Consider the following 24,885-nt stretch of genomic DNA (forward strand, 5'->3'; position numbering starts at 1 on the left):
TAACCAGCAGTAAATATGATGAAACAGCAGGGTGGGTTGGGGTGGAACAACGTGGGGTGGGGGGATCTTTGTCATTTCTAGTGCAGATGTATTCTCTCTTCCAGATAAGTGACTTTAAGGGTTCTCCTTGATTTAACGAAGCATTGTGTGTTCCGAGTGAAGCATTTCAATGTCATTGTAATAAGTTCTTTGGTTAAGAGTGTGGAACAAAAACTCTTTACAAGTGTTACATACTTTGGTGAAGGAGCATATGGCTTCTAGGTAAGAAAAATGTATCCAGAATAATGGACTTTCTCAAACTGCTAGTTTCAATTTCCTCTTGCGTTCTTTAGACTACAATTTGTGACTCCAGGGGTGGTAGTCAGCATCTTTACTCGCTGAGCTACCCAGGACTCCAAGCTGGAGTGTGTATAATTTATTATTAAAATGCGTTCCTATCCTAACTTAATATGCAAAGAGCACACTAAGGAGGCCATATGTAGGTAGTTTCCAATGAAAAGTGTAAACACTGTGGCTCTGTGGCGCTATCAAAACATTGCTCTGTTGGTTTGAGTATCTAGCCCGTCATAGCAACTTGGCTCAACCAATCGTGTGAGATTGGGTGGGGCTACCTGTTCGCAGAGTGTTTTTGAAACCAGTTTGAAAACAATAATTCATTTTTTATTTTTTGTTTGTGTCATTAGTAGTGCAGAAATTACATATTTTAAGATTTAATAATGGCAAATAAAACACAAACACTGCTAATATTAACTGAGCACTTTTTTAACATAATACATACTAAAATCATTTCTATAAAGAGAAACCCACTTTTTCATGCTTCATCGTCATCTTGTTTCTGGAAGTATTTTTTCCATTCATTTTTTATTTAAATTTTTTAGCGATTTAATAAAATCATTTTTAAATAATTGTCAGCCATGAACAAAACCAATTAATCTCTGAGGTGAATCAGCACAATTACAAACTTCGATTTGACAAAAACAAAAACAAAAATTATTTGAAAAATGACCAAAAAATACAAAGGTTCAATACTGTGAACATAATGTATTTAATGAGGGATTGAACTACAATCACATGAAGCAAATGTACATCATTAAATAAAAAACAATGGAAAAATGTAATTTATTTAAAGTGGTTGATTATTAATATAGTATCTATATATTTAAAGTATTTACCAAAATATTCAGATATATACAAATATATAAGTAATTTTGCGTCATGGAAGTGGGCAGTCGCTGCAGAGCTCTTTTGCCTTCGATTTGTTTTCTGTAATTCTCTGATTGGTGGATATTTCCCTTTAAGTTCATGGGTAATGTAGTTCATCACCAGGAATTCTGCTATTGAACACAATAACAAAAAATGAAGTTGAAATAATGCAGTCTTATGGCTGCAGCAGAAACAAAGACCATCAGTTACCATATGGAAAACATGTATGCTCATTTTACATCCATAAACAAACTGTTGCTCACGCTTAATCCACCAAACATGCATGGTTGTCGACCAGTACGAAAAAGAATCCATTAATAATTATAATCTAGGCATATAAATCAGGATCTCTACCACAAACATTATCAAAGACTCAAACAATGAATTTTTGACCAGATTTCAGACCTCATTATCAAAACATAATCATATACCTGAGCATCAAAGTTTGGAAATCAATTATTTCAAAGCTTTATTGTATACATTGTATGTTCCCACAAAAAATGACAGAAATGCATAAATTCCAGGATGCAGCTTTTATAAAATGTCAGTCATATCTTTATTGACAGAAGTGTTTCTTTTGGCTGTCTGTGACAGGCAGCTGGCATGACTCGTAGATTTATAACCCCATTGTTCAGTCTCTCCATAACAAAAACACACAGTTTCCTGTTCTCCTCTACCCCTGCTTATTATTCAGGGTGGAATATTGTTTGAAACGTAAGAGGGGAGAGTAACTGATACAGATAGTTTGCTATGGAAGGTTAGAGTTCCTTATCGGAGTCTGTAAGAAAAAGAGTATACACAGTGTGGGGGCATGTGTGTGTTGTTAGGCTTGCGTGAGACAGTAAAGTGTGTTTGAGGTCATGAGGTGTGAGTGAGTCTTTTTGGGTCTCATTTTACTCCTCACCGTGGGAGAAGTCTGAGTGTCTACATGACCCAATGCGTCATTGGAAACATAGCCAAGTGGTATGTGCTTCCTGTGTCACTGACTGGGAAGAACCCACAGAGCAGACAATTTTGTTTCATCCTTAATAATTGTTCACAGATCAAATGTTTTTTCAGGTAGCCTAAAATATGCTCTTCATGTGGTAACATGATGTCAAAAGTATAAGTGTATGTAAAATAACACTTTCAATGTTAAAAACATTTCTTCTATTCCATCTAAAAGGAAACGAAAAGTGAACCAGGTTGACTTCCCCGAAAAGTGTAAACACTGTCAAAACATTGCTCTGTATGTTCAAGCGTACGGACGAGAGTGATGTTGTAACATTGGCTCAACCAATGGCGTGAAAACTATAATTTTCTTCCGACCAATGGACGACAGAGAGAGTGTTTGGGAAACCTTTTTGTAAACCACAATTACAAGCCTGATAAAATTCCATGACTGTAGTGAAATTTAGCAAAGTGATAAAACGTAGTTTGTTACAAGTACTGCGTCTGTTTCATGGTGCAATGTCCACTACGGGGCGCTAAAAGCGAGTTAAATGTTCCTGTGAATTTTTTTTTTAAGGTTAATTCTCTGTAAAATCATATTTCATGATTGATATTTAAAATCAACAAAAAATACCTCCCTACCCTAAACCTTAACCCTAAACCTAACCGAAAGTATAAAAAGTAAATGTGAGATGAAAAACTCAATTTCTTCTATGACTTTCGGCTCATTTGTCGACTCTCATGCCTTCCGGGACTCATACCTCGGCTCTTTGTGTCATAAGTGCAAAGCTCTAACAGTTGAGCTACTGTGCAGTTTGATCATATTCAAATAAGCTTGTAAAAGTAGAGTATTTAATGCAAACGTTAAAGTGTATCACCTTACATGTCATGTTCTATAGTAAAATTGTTTAGATGTCATAAGGTAGCCCTGTGTGAGGAACAGGATGAAAAATACGTGTATATAAACTGATAATCTTCTGTTGTACTTTAATAAAAGCCATTGTTGTTGTAGCACCTCTAGTGTTCATTTCACCAGGAAACTGCTGCGATATGTACAGTGAGCCACGTAAAAATAGTTATGTTATAGTTATGAGACCAGGTTGAAATTAAACACTTCAGACATTTTCAGTGCTCCAAAGTTTGCTGATAAATAATTTAGTGTGTATTATGTTTTATTAAAAAAACATTTTGAACACATCCTGAAATGGAAGTTTCTGAAAGTTATTCTGACTCCTTCCCATTTTCTTTAGTGATCTTATTAAAAGATTTTTGTTGAATGAGAGTTTGATTCACTATGCCAAAATCCTGTTTGCGAATGATTCTTGGATAACGTGACAGTGACACTATTTGATACATTGTAAATTGAGTCAACATAGACATACGTTTTGACAAAGAGGCCACTTAGTTTATTTAATCAACAGAAAACAAAGTTTTTGTACTTTTCATCCATCTATCCATCCATCCATCCATACATTCATTCATACAAAACAAATATCTTAAGAGAGCAGCACAAGCGACTATGGTGAATCAATTAATTCAACATGGTCAGTCTTCTGGAATGTGAATTTTCCTAAACACACTATTGGCTAGAATCAACAAACAAATCTAATAACTGCAAGATTAGAAAAAAAAAAAAAATGAACACGTTCATCATCAATATATCCATGTGTAACAGCAACATATGGCTCCAGATTTGGTGAAGTAGTTTCCTTGCATTTTTATCATGTTTAAACAGTCCTGATCAAACATATTGTAGGGAAATGGGCAAGCAGGTGTTCAAATTTATATAAAACATAACTTAAAGCATAATTTAAATGCCTGGGTATTGTATTTACATTAACAGGTCAACAAAGGGGCTTTCTGCATGTTGATTTCCAGTCTTGTTTGTTTGTGCTTTGCATAAATGTTTTAAAAAGTCATAAGCAAACAAGAAAGAACCACATGCGTTTTGAGGACCACACCGGCACATTCTTGCACACTGACACTTGGTTTAAACTGCATAAGGGCTATAAAAGTCAATATATTGTCATATGCCTCCATCAGGCCAGCTCTGGGATGCAGACAGTCTTTATAAGCCAGACTGTCAGTGGATTGACTAAAACTCATTGAGTCCATTTTCACCTAAGATCTGTGAGTTGAGAAATGTGAAAATAAGCAAAAACAATAAGTTAAAATGGACTTCTATGTTCGAAACATAATCGGACAGATGAAGGCCTTCTTCGAGATATGATGGCTGGTAGATTACTTCGAGATGCGTAGCTCTCTTCACATGAACACTGTATATATATGGGGTTTTTCCCTTTATCTGAGGTTTCTTCAGTATGTTTTTGCAGTACTCTGCTGACTTGTTCATTTGTGAGATTGTTCTCTGCTTTGGAAGTCATTCCGCTTACTCGTATCCTTGTTAAGGTATCAACAGATCAACAAATTCCAATGTGCACTAGAATCCTGAAGTGATTCTTCTGAACTAGACTACAACCCCAGGTTGCATCCAACTAATCGGGCTAAACCAACCATAATAGATCAATCTCAACGGCATCAAAATACAGATGTCCATCATTTGAAACTTAGCTGCTGTAGTGTCCTTGTTGCTTGCTGTCAAACTTTGTAGTAAATGTTTGCAGGATTCTGTGGTGGCATTTCCTGGACAATGTAGACCGGGTGTCCGTAGTCACCACTAACTTTCTCATAGTGAGGGCAGAACATGCTACCTGATGTCCGCAATGGAAAGATAATGTCACTGGGCTCAGAGCCGTTATTGTTGCTGCCACCACTGGTGTCACTTCCACGCTTGGGCAGCGTGTTTAATGGCAACTGGGCAGAGCATTGTGCAGAGTGTTTTTGATGGCAGCGATGTAGAAGTGCTACCAGTGCAATGATGATGAGGATGAAGATGACAGCACCAGATGCAACACCAGCAAATAGGGCCACTTCAGAGCCAGCGGATCCTACAGACTCTCCACTCTTCCCGCTGGCCTCGCCATTCTGTATAGAGTCTGGAGAACAAGAGAGGGGTATGAGTTTGTGATGACCTCTATTGTATTCTTTATTTTGTTCCAAAGAGAATGATACTTGAAGTAGAGTCCTGCTTTATAAATTATGTTTATCAGACAACAAGGGGAGAATAGTTCACTGAGGGGTTCAAGGGTACTGGATCACACTTAACTAACCACAAAAGATTTTCATGTTTTTTTTTTAATACAATAGTGTCAATCTCAAAAACTGAAATGTGAATAATTTACTGAAAAGCTTGTTTTTACATTGCTCTTTGTAATTCATTCATTTCTGCTATCGATCCTGACACAGTTTGAATGTGGTCAGAAACCCTCCAAATTGAGCCAAAATTTGAGAGGAAAAATAAGGGAACATTTTAAGATAACAACATGTTTAGTACAATCAGCGCTTTTGGTGTGTACAAACCAGTACTGGGTAAGTTACTAAAAAACATAATACAAATTTTCTAAAATATTATTAATACCTTGTCTAAAATTGTAATCAGATTACTAACTTTACTGAATAGTTCATCGAAAAAAGTAAGTACAAATTGTTAATTTCTAGTCAAAAGTTTTAATTAGATTAATAACTTGACTGATTATCTGATCATATTACACTTTTCTTTCAAAATAATGACTTTACGTCCATGCATTGTTCCCTGACAATGACTTGTTAGGGAATGCATGCCTTCAGCTGTTACAGATAAATAAGTAGATGTACATATACACATAATTCCTGTTTCAAAAGTATTCTAAATATATATATATATATATATATATATATATATAAATTTTTATTTTTTTATTTTTTTTAAATGTGAAAGTCAGTAACTGTAATCCGATTATAATATGTGACACAATTTTTTCAAAATAAATTGATTACTAATTACTGTGTAATCAGATTACATCCAACACTGGTGAACACTACAAACCTGAAGTTGTGATTTGAGATAAATGCTTTTTTTTTACAAAAGCATACACTTTATAAATGTCTAGGTAAAGAAACAAATAATCGAAAGTGTCACCCAGTCTCTGTCTGTCACTCTCTCTCAACAAACTACATTTCCCAGAAGCACCTCCCTTGACTTCTAACTACACAAACCTGTTTCCAATTTCTTTTCATAATCGTCGTGTGTGTGTGTGTGTGTGTGTGTATACTATATATATATATATATATATATATATATATATATATATATATATATATATACATATACATACACACCCTCTATTTCCGTTGTTCCAGTGATTTCTTGTCCTTGTTACCCTGTAATGTTTTGTTGCTTTAATTTTTGAGTTAATAACCTTCCTAGTATATATATATATATATATGTATATCTTCATTTTGTTTATTATTAAAAGAATCTGCATCTAGATCCACCATATCTCGTCTTGTCCCTCCAACAAGCATTAAAGACATAAATTCATTTTAGCTTCAAGAAAATGAAGCCTGTTAGGATAATTAAGACTTTTAGCATTTTAATATTATTTAAATAAAACCTTGAATTCTTCCCCCAGAAGCCCAGACACATACCGTACTCTTGCATACGTACTCAAATTCCTTTCTTTATTTTGATTTTGGGGTGAAATGTGATATTGACATGCTTTCATTTGATTTACCCCATACACATTACTACATACCAACTTTACTGACAACATCATTTTCTTTGTTGAAGGTGCTTTGGTCCTCCTTGTCAAGGTATTTTGGAGGATTACTTGTTGGTTGTTTTTTCGCTGAGAAAGAATCTGTTGGACCTAAAAAAAAAAGAAGAAAAGCCTTACAGCTGACAACAAGAGGGACACTAAAATTAAATAAATAGTAACTTAAGAAAGGAAGAACAAAATGTTCAGCAAACTGTAAATAATTGTTTTGAACATAATATTAGACCACCCTTACATCTTTTTGACTTCTAGGTATTATGCCCCAGGTTTTGAGAGAGAATTCAATGAATTGGCTTAAAGCTGTGAGCATCTTCCCGCAAGCCCAAGGAATGGACAGCTGGCATAGCCATAGGAAACAAGCTCACATGACATTTCAATTACACGCTGAGGTACACTAGCATGGACACCCTCTGCTAGATCGGTGACTTGAAAGACTGTTATGGCTGGAGTGATCTTCATCGTTACAGTGATGCAAGTGTGGGTACGGAGAAAGAGATTGTGGGTGGTACTCACTCTGTCCAACTCTCAGGATCAGCTTCATGGATTTTGTCTTACAAACACCGCCATCGTGGTTGTCCAAACCTTCAAGTGTACTGTTTGATGTGGCTGAAAGAAAGAAAGATATTGTTATGTTGCTCACAAATAAATAAATACATAATTGCAGCATCTGGGTGAATCTCATGTAAACTGTGAAGCACACAACATGTATGTAATAAATACACAAATTATTATACATATATATATATATATCATATTTATGTATCACTTGTATTAAATAACATACAACAAAAATCAATTATATTTATATATATATATATATTAGGGCTGTCGATTTAACGCGTTAATTCAGTGTGATTAATTTTACAAAAAATAACGTGTTAAAAAAATGTATGCAATTAATCCCAATGCCCCTGGACCGTAATAAAGGAGATTCCTGAGAAATGCAAGCTTATAGTACCACCTGTTTACTCCAGAGGGCAGTAATTGAAATTTCAGCTGTATGAGCAACGCGCAGTTTATACAGTGAAGAAAACAAACCTTTAGTAGGCAGATCAACACAAACATGCTTTGCATTCTTGCGTTCAAAACACCTGAAGGAGCACAAATGCGAACTAAGGGATCTCAAGATGTGTTTAAAGATTGAGTATTAAACTATATTTAACTTGAAACAGTGACCTAAACATTTTATGTTTATGATGCAACGCAACCAAGACGCTACTCAAGCATGTCTGACGCAGGTGTAAATTGATGGGTCCTTAAACAAGCCCTCATAATAAATTTCAAACTGATTGACAAATTCACTTGTGAAATGGATTTCTGTTAACTGTATGCCAATGACTGACTTATGATCAATAATATGGTATTAAACAATACATTGTATTCTAAAGCCGTTTTTTGTATTGTCTTATCAATGATTAACTCTTTTGCTACAAGAATGTAACGCATTTCAATTATCTGAATATTTTTTTATTTTATATATATATATATATATATATATATATATATATATATATATATATATATATATATATATATATATTTTTAAATATTTAAAGATAACTATGTATAATTATTTCAGCATTATATATTGAGTTATTGTTATATGAGGTGTTTTCTCAGCAAATACTTGTATATGCGATTAAATGTAATTAATGAATAAGGACACCGTGTAATTCATTCGATAAATTTTTTTATCGATTGACAGCCCGATAGACCCGAAGATATATAAGAATTTATGTATTTATAAAATGTTTATATATATAGCAATTTTTGTATTATCATCTTAATAGAATAATTATATTTTGTGTTAAGAAAACAAAGCCTATATAAAATGTTCAAATATCATAAAAATAATGTCACAACACATCCAATAGTAATGGCTAATTTTATTCTTATTTTTTCATAATTCAAAATAACATTTCATACTTTTTTGAGATGAAATGTGACCTGAACATGTTTTTGTGAGATCCACGCATACAAAAATCTCACATTTTATAGCTTACATTTATGATGTTAAAAACACACTGCCCATCTAACATTATTTATCATGACATCAAATGATTCTTCACTCTCTTGGTCCAAATGATCTCACTGTCTTGTGGATGTATTTGGCTATATAAGGTGTAAACCTAGTAATAGCACTAAGTGAGCTAGTTTATAACCAGGTCAACTTTCCACATGTGTAATCACAGGTGCTTTAAAACCTCTAAAGTGTTTCTTGCAGGTATTTGAATCACGTGTTCAGCAGTCATTATAAATAATTTGTGCTCATCTATGTGTGCGCAAGTGTGTGCAGGTTCAGCTTGCTCACACAGAGAGAAAATCTCAGTTTTGCAGCACATCAAAGCTTCTTAAAAGCTTGTGTTTGTGGTGTTATGCGCTAGTAAATCACTAAGAAAAACAGGACGCACACACACACACACACACACACACATGCACGCTAATTTAGAAATACTACATACTGTGCGTGATATCCCCAGGTGTAATCATACAGATTTTAACTTTACAGCAACTAAGCATAATACTAAAGTCTTTTCACATCATTATCACTGAATATCAAGGATTTTCTTTGCCAATCTGCGGCTGGTGGAGTGACTTGGTCAACAAATTAAAGGCCATTGTGCCTGTGCACCCATGCTATGTTCTCTGATAGCAGAGCTAAAGAATTCCATTGGCGGTAATCTCTCTTTCACTGTGAGGATTAAGACCAATCCTGCGTGAAGAAATGAACTTCCCCTCCAAACTGCTTAGGGCACAGAAAGAACTGAGTGACCAGCAAGTGAAAGGCTAAGAGAGTGGGGGTGGGAGAGTGAGAGAGAGTGAAAAATCGAAGCAGGAAGAAACAGAGAGAGTGAAAGATGGTGATGTCCTACTTCCCTACAACTGTTCCCACATTTGTGCAGAGCGGCCTCTCTAGATGTGACATGACTCTTCGGCTTGAATGAAGCCCGCTCATTTCCTAACCACAACAAGCACACTCGGAGCCTCAGGCCAGTGCAGCTCAGCCAGTCAGGAAGCCAGCGACCAAGTCACAAATGTGGAGGTGGAAAACGCAATGGTAGCATGCAGGCAGCTGTTAATTTTGGTAGGTTATTTTTAGCAATTTTCATTTCAGCAGACTATATTTTAAGAGACTATTATATTGTATACAATGTGTATATAATATATAATTATTCTATACACTCTTAAAAATGAAGGTTCTTCAATGGTTCTTTGCAAAACCTTAAGGAATATTCCAGGTTCAACTCAAGCTAAGCTCAATTAACAGCATTTGTCCCATTATGTTGATTACCACAAAAAAGTATTTCAACTTTTCCCCTCCTTTTTATATATATATATATATATATATATATATTAGTCAAATTAAAATTTTACAGTAAGGCACTTGTAATGGAAGTGAATGGAGCCATTCCTTAAATGCTAAAATACACCTCTTTTAAAAAGTACAGCCACAGGATGTAAACATTATACATGTTAACATAATTTCAGTGCAATACAACTGCTTGTTAAGGATGATTCATTATAGGTTCACCAGACCAGCATTTTGGTTTCTGGGTTCTTTAAAGCACCAGTTAGATTTTTTTGGTTAAATATGAACAAACTGCCATTATTGATTGAGTGCATAAACAATCAGTGTTCACAACAATGTCCTTACCGCAATTCACTTTGGTAAGCCTAAAATAAATTGTAAAAAATATTTTGAGCTGTCGTGTCAGATTTGGTGCAAAATCGCTGGCTTACATCATTTATCATTGTGTCATTACATCATGTCCGTAAACACAGAAAATAAGTACCATCTGTAACATGTTCCAGCTGGAAAAACAAACTACGCTGTTACATAAAGTCTAAAGTCTAGTGCCGAAACACGACTGACGTAAAGTGTTCTTTCGCAAATTGCTTGCAATTTTCAGTATCAACCATAGATGCCGCTAGAGAGCACAAAGTTACGTAGTGCAGCATTAACAACTATAGAATAAGAAGTTATTTGTGATTATCCTCTGGCATCAGACTGCAAAACCCTTTTTGGTTGTATTTTGAACCTTTGTATTATTAATTAAATTTTTTAGTGATCAGTGATGAGTGTAGTGATCAGATTTTTATAGAAGCTGGATCCTGTCTCAGACAAACAAACAAAAAAGTTCATTCTGACTTTTATTGTGACACAATTGTGACTATTTCTAAACTATAAATTCAATTTTGACATAAACTCATAATTGCATCCTTATTTCTTGCAATTGCAAATTTATATCACGCAGTCGTGACTTTATATCTCGCAATTGTGAGTTGATTTTTCACAATTGTGACTTTATATCTTTTGATTGTGAGTTAATAAACTAAATACATTTTTGCAATTGTGAGATATAGGCCTAGACTCAGTTATTATATTTAAAGTCACAATTGCATCCTTATTTCTTGTTATTGCGAGATTTTATCTCATAATTCTGAGATAAAATCTTAATTATGATATGTAAACTACGAGATATACTGTAAACTCGCAATTATGAGATATAAATTCGGAATTGCAAGAAAGTAAGGATGCAATTGCGAGTTTATTTCTTGCAATTGCTAGTTTAATTCACACACTTGTGACTTTATATTATATTTTGAGTCTACATCAAATGAAAATGATTTGTTTTAACATGCAGATCATGGCGATATCATGCACTGATCGAGCAAGTATTTATTGGTTAGTGGTATACATGATTTGTTTTTTTTTGGGCTGATCTAATTAGTCATATATTCTTTCTCTGTTGCAACTTTGCTCTTGATAAATCAATGCAATTAATAATATCTTATCTTTTATTATTTTTTGTACTTTACTACACTGTTTCATTCATTCATTCCTTAAACTAACGGTAGCTCATTTTTATCTTGTTCATAAGCAAATGGAAGAACAAATGTATGCCAAGACTTTCTATTACACCTATAAGATGGTTAAAAAGGTTTGTTCACTCACTCTTATTTTGTGCATTTTCACACTGTCACACATATCACAGTTACGCACACACTTTCTGACACTCACATACTCACAAGACAGAGAGACAGAGGTAAGTCTCTTTAGAATCATTTAGATCAGATATCCCTGTCCCTCAGGCTGCAGGCCAAGCTGCCTTAAAAAATCACATCAAATCGATCTGTCTCATAATGGCAAAGGATTGAGGGATTTGGAGCGTGTAAATCGTTACATCACATAAACGGCCATTAAGGAACGTGCCAACTGAAAAGGGGCAGAGATCAACACACACTAAACTGAAAGATAGTCCCTTTCAAAGTAGTCAAATGATACTAATAACATCCATCAATGCGGCCATCAACACGACATTCTTTCCGGAGAACATCTCAGACTTTCATGCCTCTGAAGGAGAAGAGTACATATAGCCAGACCTTAAAGGGATCATTCACCCCAAAATGAAAATTATTTCATCATTTACTTACACTCATTGTTTCAAATGGCTTTCTTTCCTCCATGGAACATAAAATATGTTAGTTAGAAGGTTTGAATGAACAAAACTGTGAGTAAATGATGATAGAATTTTCATTTATGGGTGAAATACCCCTTTTAACATGGGTGTATGAAAAAATCGTAACATATTATAAATGAATTCAAGTGTGCAAGCTAAACAATATAATGATTAATGAACATAAATACATTGCACCGCTAAAGACATCTTGTGTGGTAAAAACTCTTACCGTGGGATTGAACACATTTACATAGAACTACAAACTTGATTTGTTAACTGTATTAGGAGGACCACATTAATCAGACCCCTGCACAGACAAAAAAATGGGGAAAAGAAATCTTGGAAGACAATGCTGGAGTCACAAATTCCCAGGAGTGGGATTGGTTCTGCATTTTGGCTTGTTCTACTCATCATTAGAGCTGTTAACAGTGTTGAAAAATGATTGTGAATCAGCACCTGAGGTTAAATCTTGGAGAAAGCATGGCAAGAAACTTACAGATGATGTGATAGTCCTTTCCTTTGAGGAACTCCAGGCCCCACAGGTTGGGACTGAACTCTTGAAACTTAAAGGTAAATTTCACATCCTGGTCCGGCTTGCCACAGTTGAGCAGAGCCATGTCGCCCTTAGCAACATGACAGGTCTCCAGTTGCTCTTTGGTAACAAGATAGACCCGGAAGTATTCAATGTTTGTCTGTTCAGTGGAGCCTGCCTTGATTCGTGGGCACACAATGTCCATTTTGTCCCCAATCTGGGGGTATAGTACCAAACCCTTTCCTGGAACAAACCTGAAGGAAACAAGATGATGTTAAAGGAATAGTTCACTCAAAAATGAAAATAAGACATAAAGGGATGGCTCACCCAGAAATGAGAATTCTATCATCATTTACTCACCTTCATGTTGTTCACATAGGAAGATGTCAGCAGAATGTTAGCCTAGTGTTAACCATTCACTTTTGTTGAATGGAAAAAGATGCAATAAAGCTGAATGGTCACTGAGTCTGTCATTCTGCTTAACATCTCATCTTGGGTTTAGAACAACTTGAGGATACGTATGTACAATGATAACAGAATTAAAATTTTTGGGTGAACTATCCCTTTAAAATACTGCTCATGGAGTTACAAAGATGAAAAACAATTACTTAAAACAGTTCTTCAAATTGGGTATTATAACTTTAGGGCAGATGTAGAATTTATCATGTTTGGATGTCTTCCGGATGCCATTGTTATTGGAATTAAATTTATATTCAAAGTATTTAAGGAATGTTCTGGGTTTAATACAAGTTAATCTCAAATGACAGTATTTGTGGCAAAGGGTTAGCCACCAAAAATTATTTCAACTCGTCCTTTTAATAAAAAAAAAAAATAAAGCAGTTAAAGCAGTTGTAATGGAAGTGAATAGGGCCAATCCATAAACATTACAATACCCACTGTTTCAAAAGTATAGCCATATGACATTAACATTATACGTGTTAACATGATTTTAGTGTGATAAAATCGCTTACTCAACTTATCTGTGTAAAGTTCTATGAAATATTGCAACTTTGTTGTTATGATGATGTAATGTCGGTAAACCCTGCAATCTGGCAAACAACATAGTGCTGAAAAATTCCTAGTGTTGTCACACTGAAATCATGTTAATATGTATAAAGTTTACATCTTGGGGCTTTACTTGTGAAACAGTGTGTATTTTTAATGTTTATGGATTGGTCCATTTCACTTCCATTGTAAGTGCTTTACGAGGGAAGATTTGAAACCGTTTTTGTAGTTATCAACATTATGCCACAAATGCTGTCAATTGAACTAACCTATTATTGCATTTTTTTTTTCAATATTATCAGCTTGAGTGTATCTGATAGTTTATCTGGGTAAATCAGTTAACCAAAGTGTCATCGTTTATAACTGAACAGTTGGAATATATGGATTTATTAATGTTATTTAAGCGTTAAAGTCAATGTAACGGTCTTTTGGCACAATCTATTGTAGAAGCAATTTAAAACAATACCCAGAAAACTTTTGTTAAACAAGGAAGCCATCTCCTATCCCAAAGCTGTAAAACAAGCAATCAACTGAAATGGAATGAGACAAGCAGTTTCCTTTGGCTAATGTTCAGAGTTCTGTCTTGAAGCAGAATACAAATATATCTAAAGTGTTGAGGGTAGTGGGACCTTGGCATCCCCTTGCATACTTATAATATTTGTACAATCAAAAGTCACTCATTTCTGACTGGTTGCTGGGTGTCCTGTCTCTACCCTTGTAATAAACACTTTATAGATGTTAATTGCATAACCGTTTTTACAAAATTAACTTGTTATAGAATAGTTCAGATAAAGACGATTACATTGTTTGAAGATTCTCAGATTAAGCTGATTTCAGTTATAAAAAATACACTGAAACTGCAACTTCCATTTTAAACAAGGATTGTATGCAATTAATTTATACATTTATATTAAGGATGCACCAATATGAACCTTTCTGGCTAATCAAGATAACAATTTTAATAATAATTAAAAAAAAATAATAATAAAAACAACTGTAGACTGATACTGACATTTTGCCACTTACTCAACATATTTTTCATCAGATCACAGTTTTGCTTAGAAATTATGCTTTAAACATTTACAAAGAGGTCCAAAAACTATTTTATTGTTTTAACAATATGACTGTCATTCAACATGGACTGGATCTTTTAAACATGACAGGCCAAAATTTTAAGAGAACCACAAAGAAAGATAAATATAACATACAAATTATGTAATGAAATACATAAAACTATGATTGCATCTGGGGAAAAGATTATTTTGCACTACTAAAACATTTTTGCACTTCTGTTTTTGCAATTCCAAACCATAAAACATTTTTAATATTATGATAGCACAATAAATTCATATCATGCATAATCTACATGCTTTGCTCTTTCAATTTTCATTTATTTTGGTAGGTATTTCTTTATTTCACACACAGACAAATATTCTAAACTTCCAACTCAATACATTTACGTAATTAATTGATGTAATTATTAAACCATTGTCTTTTCATAGGCATATGTTTATGACCAATATGCTGATGGTTTCAATTTGGTCAATAATAGGCCAATAAATATCAGTGACCGATATATATCGGTGCATCCCTAATTTTATTATAAACGTTCCATGAAAAAGGCATGGTTTTCCTTCAAGTCTTATTCTTAAACTCATTCTCACTCCCATATACACCTTAAGCCTCAACAAAAGGGTCACTTTCTAAAACTAGCTTGCATCCTCATAAAGTCATTAAAACCTGGAAAGAAAGAGACCCTCGAAGTTCTACAGGGGGTCCCAAGAAAGCAGGAAGCCTTAGGGTCCCTCCTCCACCCCCTGTGATACCAACTTCTGTGTGGTTCTTTCACAGAACAAACCAGGACGGGGGTTGAATTGTGCCTTCATCCAGGAGCACCTTTTGTCTCCAAAGCTCTGTGACAAAGATTACCCACTGAGCTACTGGAACTCATGAAAACCGATTACAACCTACACCAAAGCTCCACTACACTACAGCTTAACATCTTAAAAGAACGTTATCCTGCATCTATTTCAATACAGGCCCAACACAATGAAGATGCTACCAAGGCAATCCGTTTCACTTGAGCGACTAGTTCCTAGTATAAGGAATATCTTTATTTTACAAAATGTGAAATCTGTGCACATTTGTGAGATAGCTTTGATTTTTGATTCCAGGTAAACTGCTAACTGTAATCCAATCAACAACATCTGAACATGGTTTTGGGTAAACAGACCATATGGCAAGCTCTCCGGCACCTTAATGGTGATCACCAGATCACCTCAAGGCAGGAAGAGGGAATGCTTTGGCAGCTGAAAAAACACCATGCTGGGTGTTTCTATCTCTGAAAGTAGCACTTGTACTAGTTAAGTGCCTTTACCTTTCTTTTAGCCTGTAGTGTACTGAAACGATTGACGCAGAATGGTGTGCTGAAGAACAGAAGCATAATTGTCGAAAGACCTTGGACACCCATTCACCTAGTCACACTTCACGCTCAAAATAGCTCAGGCATCAGCTCTCTCTATGCCAGTCAGTGAGAAGATGTATTCCACTCTTCAATTTAACATTTCTCAGCTTATAATCAGTTCCTAAATTTACATTGTGGCTCAGGACTCTTTCACTATTGACCAAGATGTAAGATCTCCACAAGTTTGCAGCCTTAACTGCCATTCCCCAGCAAATAGAAATGTTATTGAAGACATCTAACAACCTCACCATATAATTTAAGCAAACCATTGTATTTACCTGCCATTTTTAAAAGGTCACACTCAGATAACTTAAATTAAGCAAATACATAGGCCTATATGGATGATTACTATAGTGGACTGGAAGTTCATAAAGCTTTAAATCAACTTTTAGCTTTTTATGTTATAATTTGGAATTCTATTTATTTCCAAAATCCACTGGTAACCCACCTGACCTGCATTTAAATAAGATTAATGTTATCTCAAAATAAGAGGACTCATTTAAGCCTAATTCTGCAAATGGCACTTGCTTTACCACATCTCAATGTTACTGCCAATAAAGCGTCATTGTAACTAAAATCTGAGCACTCATGAAAGGTGGGTGGTCTTCAACCAAAGAGGCATGGATTAAGAATTGATTTGCATGACTATGAAAAAGTGATCAAATCAATAAAGAAAACAAATTACAATCACATTAGATCCACTTACTTAGTATTCGAAGTATTCCAGTATATTGATTCTAGAATTGTAGACCGGGCCAGTTTTAGTCGACAGGCAACAACGAAAAGTCCAACAATATAACTCCACATAGTCGAATCCATTGCTCTCCAGTTAAAATCTGTTATTATAACGGGAGTGCCTGAATCGGTCTACAAGTGAGAGATCCACGGGCACAAATCTGTCACTTAAACGAGAGTCCAGTGTGTTGAGCGCTCTCATCAGTTCCTTTTAGAAAAGGATTTAAGGAACAATTATTTAAGACGTGCTAAACAGCTCCTACACGACTGACACAACAGCGGACAATTCATACAAAATCGGTGGACAGCGGGCGAAAATCCTTAAATTGTAATCATTAATGGATTTTAACATGTCTCAATGTATCCTTTGCAAAATCTATGGACATTGCCATACATATCGAAGAAGAAAAAATTGTTAAAGTGGATGTTTCTTGGAGTGGCAGCATAGATTTCCGAAACTCAGATGTTACTGAGGTATCTCATTTAAAGGCAGTACGAGTGGCTCGCCTGTTTTTCGTCTTTGCATTCAACTCTGCCAGTCTTGGAGTGCCCTCAAGACGTGCTCGGAGACTTCTTTGGACAACCCAGTGTTGCCTGTAGACTCCGCCCACATTACTCTCGATTGGATGACGCTGAATGAGTGACAATTTGTTGATTCGAAGTGGACTTTAAGGGGCGGTTCGGACCGAACGCGTTCTTGCGCTGAAATAAGCTAAACACCGCGCAATGAATAAAATAGGACGAAGGTGTTTTTAAAATGTTAACTTATTTGTAACTTGATATGACGTTTAAAAAAATAAAATGAAAAGCAGCGCAGACGGACAAAATAGGCTAAATACATTAATTAAATAAATAATTTAGGCTAACAGTGTAATACTTGTATTTGGGAAACTGTCACATTTGAATTTCTGAATTTATTTGAGTAAGAAACTATTCTTGCGATTAAAGAACTAGTCTTTTGTTTTAATCCAAACGTGCATGAAATTTGTCTACTAACATTATTCCCAACGAGTTTAATCCGCTTTAATCACGTTAACCTAAAAAAAATATAGGCCTATATAATAATTCCCAAATCTGTATTATTCACACGATCATGATGCATTTTTCGTCTTCTGTTTGATGTTTAGACTTCCTTTAAAGAAAAAAACCTCGAGATTAGATGCCTCAAATAAACATTTCGAAAACGAACAACTGAAACATTTGCTCGGCAACTTTTGTTTATTCTCGGTCGCGTGTTTGGACTATTATCAAAGGGGAAAACTAACAGGTAAGAGATAATTGGATGTCGGGCGCAGTAAAGTGTGATCGGATTTGCGCTTTAATCGTGTGGTCTGCGTTCGTGCATGCGTGGCTCTGGCGTGAATCAATTGTGTATTTGTGCTTTGACGTGCGTCGAAAACACAGAGGTGTCAAACAAACTATTAATTAGGTTACGGATTGAAAGCATATAGGTAATGGTGACATTCTGTTATCATATAAATGTTAACCCATTTAGTAGCCTCTAATGTTGGTCCCATGTCTTTAGATTCTAAAAACAGCTTTTGATTTAGTTTCAGACATGCCTATATAGAGAGGTTACTTTGCGTCTTAATACGTTTTCAGATACTACACACACACACACACACACACTGGTGGCCATCAGTTTGGAATAGTGTACAGATTTTCCTGTTAAGGAAGGAAATTGATATTTGAATTCACCAAAGTGGCATTCAACTGATGACAAAGTAGCTATAGTCAGGACATGTAAAAAAACAGCACAATCACTATTTGAAAATAGTAATTTTTTATCAAATCTAGACAGGCCCCATTTCCAGCAGCAATCACTCCAACACCTTATGCTTGAGTAATCAATATAAAATGTTTATTTGACAGGCTACTAGAAAAGTACTTGCCATTATATCAAACACAGCTGAAAGCTATTTAGTTTGTTAAATTAAGCTTAACATTGTCTTTGTGTTTGTTTTTGAGTTGCCACAGTATGCAATAGATTGGCATGTCTTCAGGTCAATATAAGGTCAAAAATGGCAACAAAAAAAAAAAACAGCTTTCTCTAGAAAGTCGTCAGTCAGTCATTGTTTTGAGGATTGAAGGATATGCAATGCTTGAAATTGCCAAACGAAATATATATATATATATATATATATATATATATATATATATATATATATATATATATATATATATATATATATAATCTATATATATATATTTCATACAAAGGTTTACACGACAAGACAGCCACATCTGGGGGAAGTGGACAAACTGACAGCTAGAATGCCAATGAGAACTCTTTGATGGAGTTTAAGAAGTTCTGAAAAAAAATGTCAAATTGTAATAGTCATTTTTCACTTTATTAATATCTGGACAATACATTGTGATCAGCTGAATACCAATTTGGTGAATAAAAGTACCAATTTCTTCCCATAAGAGGAAAATCTGTACATTATTCCAAACTTTTGGCCGCCAGTGTGTATATATATACACTCACCTAAAGGATTATTAGGAACACCTGTTCAATTTCTCATTAATGCAATTATCTAATCAACCAATCACATGGCAGTTGCTTTGGGTGTGGTCCTGGTCAAGACAATCTCCTGAACTCCAAACTGAATGTCAGAATGGGAAAGAAAGGTGATTTAAGCCATTTTGAGCGTGGCATGGTTGTTGGTGCCAGACGGGCCGGTCTGAGTATTTCACAATCTGCTCAGTTACTGGGATTTTCACGCACAACCATTTCTAGGGTTTACAAAGAATGGTGTGAAAAAGGAAAAACATCCAGTATGTGGCAGTCCTGTGGGCGAAAATGCCTTGTTGATGCTAGAGGTCAGTGGAGAATGGGCCGACTGATTCAAGCTGATAGAAGAGCAACTTTGCCTGAAATAACCACTCGTTACAACCGAGGTATGCAGCAAAGCATATGTGAAGCCACAACACGCACAACCTTGAGGCGGATGGGCCCCACCGGGTACCACTCATCTCCACTACAAATAGGAAAAAGAGGCTACAATTTGCAAGAGCTCACCAAAATTGGACAGTTGAAGACTGGAAAAATGTTGCCTGGTCTGATGAGTCTCGATTTCTGTTGAGACATTCAGATGGTAGAGTCAGAATTTGGTGTAAACAGAATGAGAACATGGATCCATCATGCCTTGTTACCACTGTGCAGGCTGGTGGTGGTGGTGTAATGGTGTGGGGGATGTTTTCTTGGCACACTTTAGGCCCCTTAGTGCCAATTGGGCATCGTTTAAATGCCACGGCCTACCTGAGCATTGTTTCTGACCATGTCCATCCCTTTATGGCCACCATGTACCCATCCTCTGATGGCTACTTCCAGCAGGATAATGCACCATGTCACAAAGCTCGAATCATTTCAAATTGGTTTCTTGAACATGACAATGAGTTCACTGTACTAAAATGGCCCCCACAGTCACCAGATCTCAACCCAATAGAGCATCTTTGGGATGTGGTGGAACAGGAGCTTCGTGCCCTGGATGTGCATCCCACAAATCTCCATCAACTGCAAGATGCTATCCTATCAATATGGGCCAACATTTCTAAAGAATGCTTTCAGCACCTTGTTGAATCAATGCCACGTAGAATTAAGGCAGTTCTGAAGGCTGAAAGGGGTCAAACACAGTATTAGTATGGTGTTCCTAATAATCCTTTAGGTGAGTGTATATATATATATATATATATATATATATATATATATATATATATATATATAAGGCCAGCGTGCTTTTCCATAATTTGGAAAGGCACACACCTGTCTATATAAGGTCTCACAGCTGAAAATGCATATCAGAGCAAAAACCAAGCCATGAGGTCAAAAGAACTGCCTGCAGAGCTCAGAGAGAGCTAGGACTGTGTCAAGGTACAGATCTGGAGAAGGCTACAAAAAATTTCAGCTGCATTGATTCCCAACAGCACAGTGGCCTCCATAATTCTTAAATGTGAAAAATAAATAAATAATTGAAAGCATTTTAGTATAAGGCTGCAACATACAAAATGTACAAAAAAATGAAGGGGTCTGAATACTTTCTGAATGCACTGTGTGTATATATACAGTATATATATTGATGTCTTTATTGTATTTGAAAATCTATTAAGCCGCAAAATACCCTTTCTAGATACATCTGACACTAAATCAAAAGCTGTTAGGGACCAGCATTAGGTAGGCTACTAAGTGGGTTAACATTTTGAAAACAGGATGTCACATAATTTATATGAAAAGAAATAACAACAAAAGGTTGTTTTGAATAAAATTATATAAAAAAGGGGGTGATAGAGCCTTTTACTCCACAACTGGGGTTAAAGGCCACCAGGAGAGTTATATTGAAAGGCTGTTCCATATTGTATAACACTGCTAAGGGCATTCAGCAGTAGACGTGGATATAAACAATGCTAATAGCCTGCCACAGCGAAAGCCGCCAGGGCAGCGCACGTTGATGGAAGAAGTGTCAGCTTCAGACAACTAACTGGATTGGGCCCCGCAAATAAGTTTTGAACCAGGCCGAAGAATGCCTAACTGCAGACATGCTTAGATATACACACACACATACAGTTGAAGTCAGTTTACATACACCTTAGCCATATACATTTAAACAAAATTTTTCACAATTCCTGACATTTAATCGTAGAAAACATTCCCTGTCTTAGGTCAATTAGGATCACTTCTTAATTTTAAGAATGTGAAATGTCAGAATAATAGTAGAGATAATGATTTATTTCAGCTTTTGTTTCTTTCATCACATTCCCAGTGTGTCAGGAGTTTACACACACTTTGTTAGTATTTGGTAGCATTGCCTTTAAATTGTTTAACTTGTGTCAAACATTTTGGATAGCCTTCCACAAGCTTCTCACAATAAGTTGCTGTTCCTCTCGACAGAACTGGTGTAACCGAGTCAGGTTTGTTGGCCTCCTTTCTTGCAAATGCTTTTTCAGTTCTGCCCACAAAATATATATCGGATTGAGGTCAGGGCTTTGTGATGGCCACTCCAATACCTTGACTTTGTTGTCATTAAGCCATTTTGATATAAGTTTGGAGGTATGTTTGGGGTCATTGTCCAGTTGGAAGAGCCATATCCAGCCAAGCTTTAGCTTCTTGGCTGATGTCTTGAGATGCTTCAGTATATATCAACATAATATTCCTTCCTCATAATGCAACCTATTTTGTGAAGTGCACAGTCCCTCCTGCAGCAAAGCAACCCCACAACATGATGCTGCCACCCCCATGCTTCACGGTTGGGATGGTATTCTTTCGCTTGCAAGCCGTTAACGTTGGCCATTATAGCCAAACAGTTCAATTTTTGTTTCATTAGACCAGAGGATATTTATCCAAAAAGTAAGATCTTTGTCCCCATGTGCTCTTGCAAACTGTAGTCTGGCTTTATATGGTGGTTTTGGAGCAGTGGCTTCTTCCTTGTTGAGCAGCCTTTCAGGTTATGTCGATATAGGACTCGTTTTACTGTGGATACAGATACTTGTCTACCCGTTTCCTCCAGCATCTTCACAAGGTCCTTTGCTGTTGTTCTGGGATTGATTTGCGCTTTTTACACCAAACTACATTCATCTCTATGAGACAAAATATGGAGGTTCAAAAAACAAAATATTTTGATTTTCCCATGATGTCAAGCAAAGCACCACTGAGTTTGAAGGTAGGCCTTAAAATACATCCACAGATACACCTATCAGAATCTAAAGGATTGACATAATTTTCTGGAATTTTTCAAGCTGCTTAAAGGCACAGTTAACTTAGTGTATGTAAACTTATGACCCACTGGAATTGTGATAGTCAATTAAAATTGAAATAATCTGTCTGAAAACAATTGTTGGAAAAATTACTTATGTCTTGCACAAAGTAGATGTCCTGAGTGACTTGACAAAACTATAGTTTGATCATATTAAATCTCTGGTTAAAAAAAAATAATTTTAATGACTTCAGCCGAAGTGTATCTAAACTTCTGAATTCAACTGTATATACACTCACCTAAAGGATTATTAGGAACACCATACTAATACTGTGTTTGACCCCCTTTCGCCTTCAGAACTGCCTTAATTCTACGTGGCATTGATTCAACAAGGTGCTGAAAGCATTCTTTAGAAATGTTGGCCCATATTGATAGGATAGCATCTTGCAGTTGATGGAGATTTGTGGGATGCACATCCAGGGCATGAAGCTCCCGTTCCACCACATCCCAAAGATGCTCTATTGGGTTGAGATCTGGTGACTGTAGGGGCCATTTTAGTACAGTGAACTCATTGTCATGTTCAAGAAACCAATTTGAAATGATTCGAGCTTTGTGACGTGGTGCATTATCCTGCTGGAAGTAGCCATCAGAGGATGGGTACATGGTGGCCATAAAGGGATGGACATGGTCAGAAACAATGCTCAGGTAGGCCGTGGCATTTAAACGATGCCCAATTGGCACTAAGGGGCCTAAAGTGTGCCAAGAAAACATCCCACACACCATTACACCACCACCACCAGCCTGCACAGTGGTAACAAGGCATGATGGATCCATGTTCTCATTCTGTTTACGCCAAATTCTGACTCTACCATCTGAATGTCTCAACAGAAATCGAGACTCATCAGACCAGGCAACATTTTTCCAGTCTTCAACTGTCCAATTTTGGTGAGCTCTTGCAAATTGTAGCCTCTTTTTCCTATTTGTAGTGGAGATGAGTGGTACCCGGTGGGGTCTTCTGCTGTAGTAGCCCATCCGGCTCAAGGTTGTGCGTGTTGTGGCTTCACAAATGCTTTGCTGCATAGCTCGGTTGTAACGAGTGGTTATTTCAGGCAAAGTTGCTCTTCTATCAGCTTGAATCAGTCGGCCCATTCTCCTCTGACCTCTAGCATCAACAAGGCATTTTCGCCCACAGCGAAAAATTTTGCAATATGCTTAAGCTACATCTAAGAAACTACTCATCTTAAAGGGGTCATGACATGAGAAACCAAATTTGCCTTGATCTTTTGGTATATAAGAGGTCTTTGTATCATTAAAACGTCCTGCAAGTTTAATATTTTAAGACGTCCTCCCCATTCTAAACGAATCATTTATTTAATCAAGCTCAAAATACAGCTCGTTCTGGATTCATGGTTAGAAGTGACGTGACGGTTAGAAATGACGTACCAGCGTTTGCATATGACCGCCTCCAGCACAAGATAACTACGCTTTAAGCGCAAGACAACTACGCTCATTTCGTATCGCCGTGCCCCTCACAAGTGTTCAGTCGATGGACAGCGAGCTCTGACAGAGACTACTTGTGCACAGGAAAATTACGATGCCACACAGATGTGCTGTTCCTGGCTGTGGTCAAACAAAACCTCTGAATAAGCTGCCGAAAGATCCAGACGTCAGGGAAAAATGGATGCAGTTTATTTTTTGCGGACGTCCCAGTCACGGCAGTGTTAACTTAAGCGTTTGTTCTGTACATTTTAAGGATGACTGTTTTGAGAACAAATCTCAATATGATGCTGGCTTTGCCAGAAAACTGTTGCTCAAAGATAAGTCCGTGCTCAAAGATAAGTCCGTGCCGACTATTCTGGGAACAACGACGACGCAAATTGTAAGTAATCTATTTTAAACTTTAAACTACTTTTTAAAGCGCAATTTCATTCATTATGAATAATCACAGTGTTTTTACTTAGTTTACTTGCATATTGTTCTGGCTGGGGGCGTCAATAATTGATACATAGGCACTGACGTTAGCCAATCATAACAGTGAGTGTTAACACTGAAGTCTTAAATGGAAAACGCCCCCAAAACAGACTGTTTGAATCAGAGGATGAGAAACAGGGTGGGAAAAGGTCATAAACCACTAGATTTTAAATGTTTTTCTTAAAAAAAAATATATTAATACTATAATTGCACCTAAGGGAACATAATAATACAATAA

The 24,885-nt window shown here is 36.1% G+C and overlaps 1 protein-coding gene across 1 annotated transcript; it reads right to left on the reverse strand.

The window, feature by feature from the left end:
- Positions 1-3,533: 3,533 nt before the first annotated feature.
- LOC127651951 (ephrin-B2a-like) lies at positions 3,534-17,508 on the reverse strand. Its single transcript, XM_052138012.1, has 5 exons — positions 16,958-17,508; positions 12,747-13,036; positions 7,302-7,394; positions 6,768-6,881; positions 3,534-5,129 (listed from the first exon to the last, which is right to left on the reverse strand). The coding sequence occupies exons 1-5, from the start codon at positions 17,068-17,070 to the stop codon at positions 4,732-4,734; spliced, it is 1,008 nt and encodes a 335-aa protein (XP_051993972.1). The 5' UTR covers positions 17,071-17,508; the 3' UTR covers positions 3,534-4,731.
- Positions 17,509-24,885: the final 7,377 nt, after the last annotated feature.

The sequence above is a fragment of the Xyrauchen texanus genome, chromosome 11 (assembly GCF_025860055.1).
Source record: "Xyrauchen texanus isolate HMW12.3.18 chromosome 11, RBS_HiC_50CHRs, whole genome shotgun sequence".
In the NCBI taxonomy this organism is placed as follows: Eukaryota; Metazoa; Chordata; class Actinopteri; order Cypriniformes; family Catostomidae; genus Xyrauchen; species Xyrauchen texanus.

Bases quoted from the DNA above. Each gene is read 5' to 3' on its own strand.
- LOC127651951 (XM_052138012.1), bottom strand. From the start codon at position 17,070: ATGGATTCGACTATGTGGAGTTATATTGTTGGACTTTTCGTTGTTGCC. The intron at 13,037-16,957 runs GTAAGTGGATCT...TGTTTCCTTCAG, and splicing joins TGGAATACTTCGAATACTAA to GTTTGTTCCAGGAAAGGGTT. The intron at 6,882-7,301 runs GTGAGTACCACC...TTTTTTTTTTAG, and splicing joins GATCCTGAGAGTTGGACAGA to GTCCAACAGATTCTTTCTCA.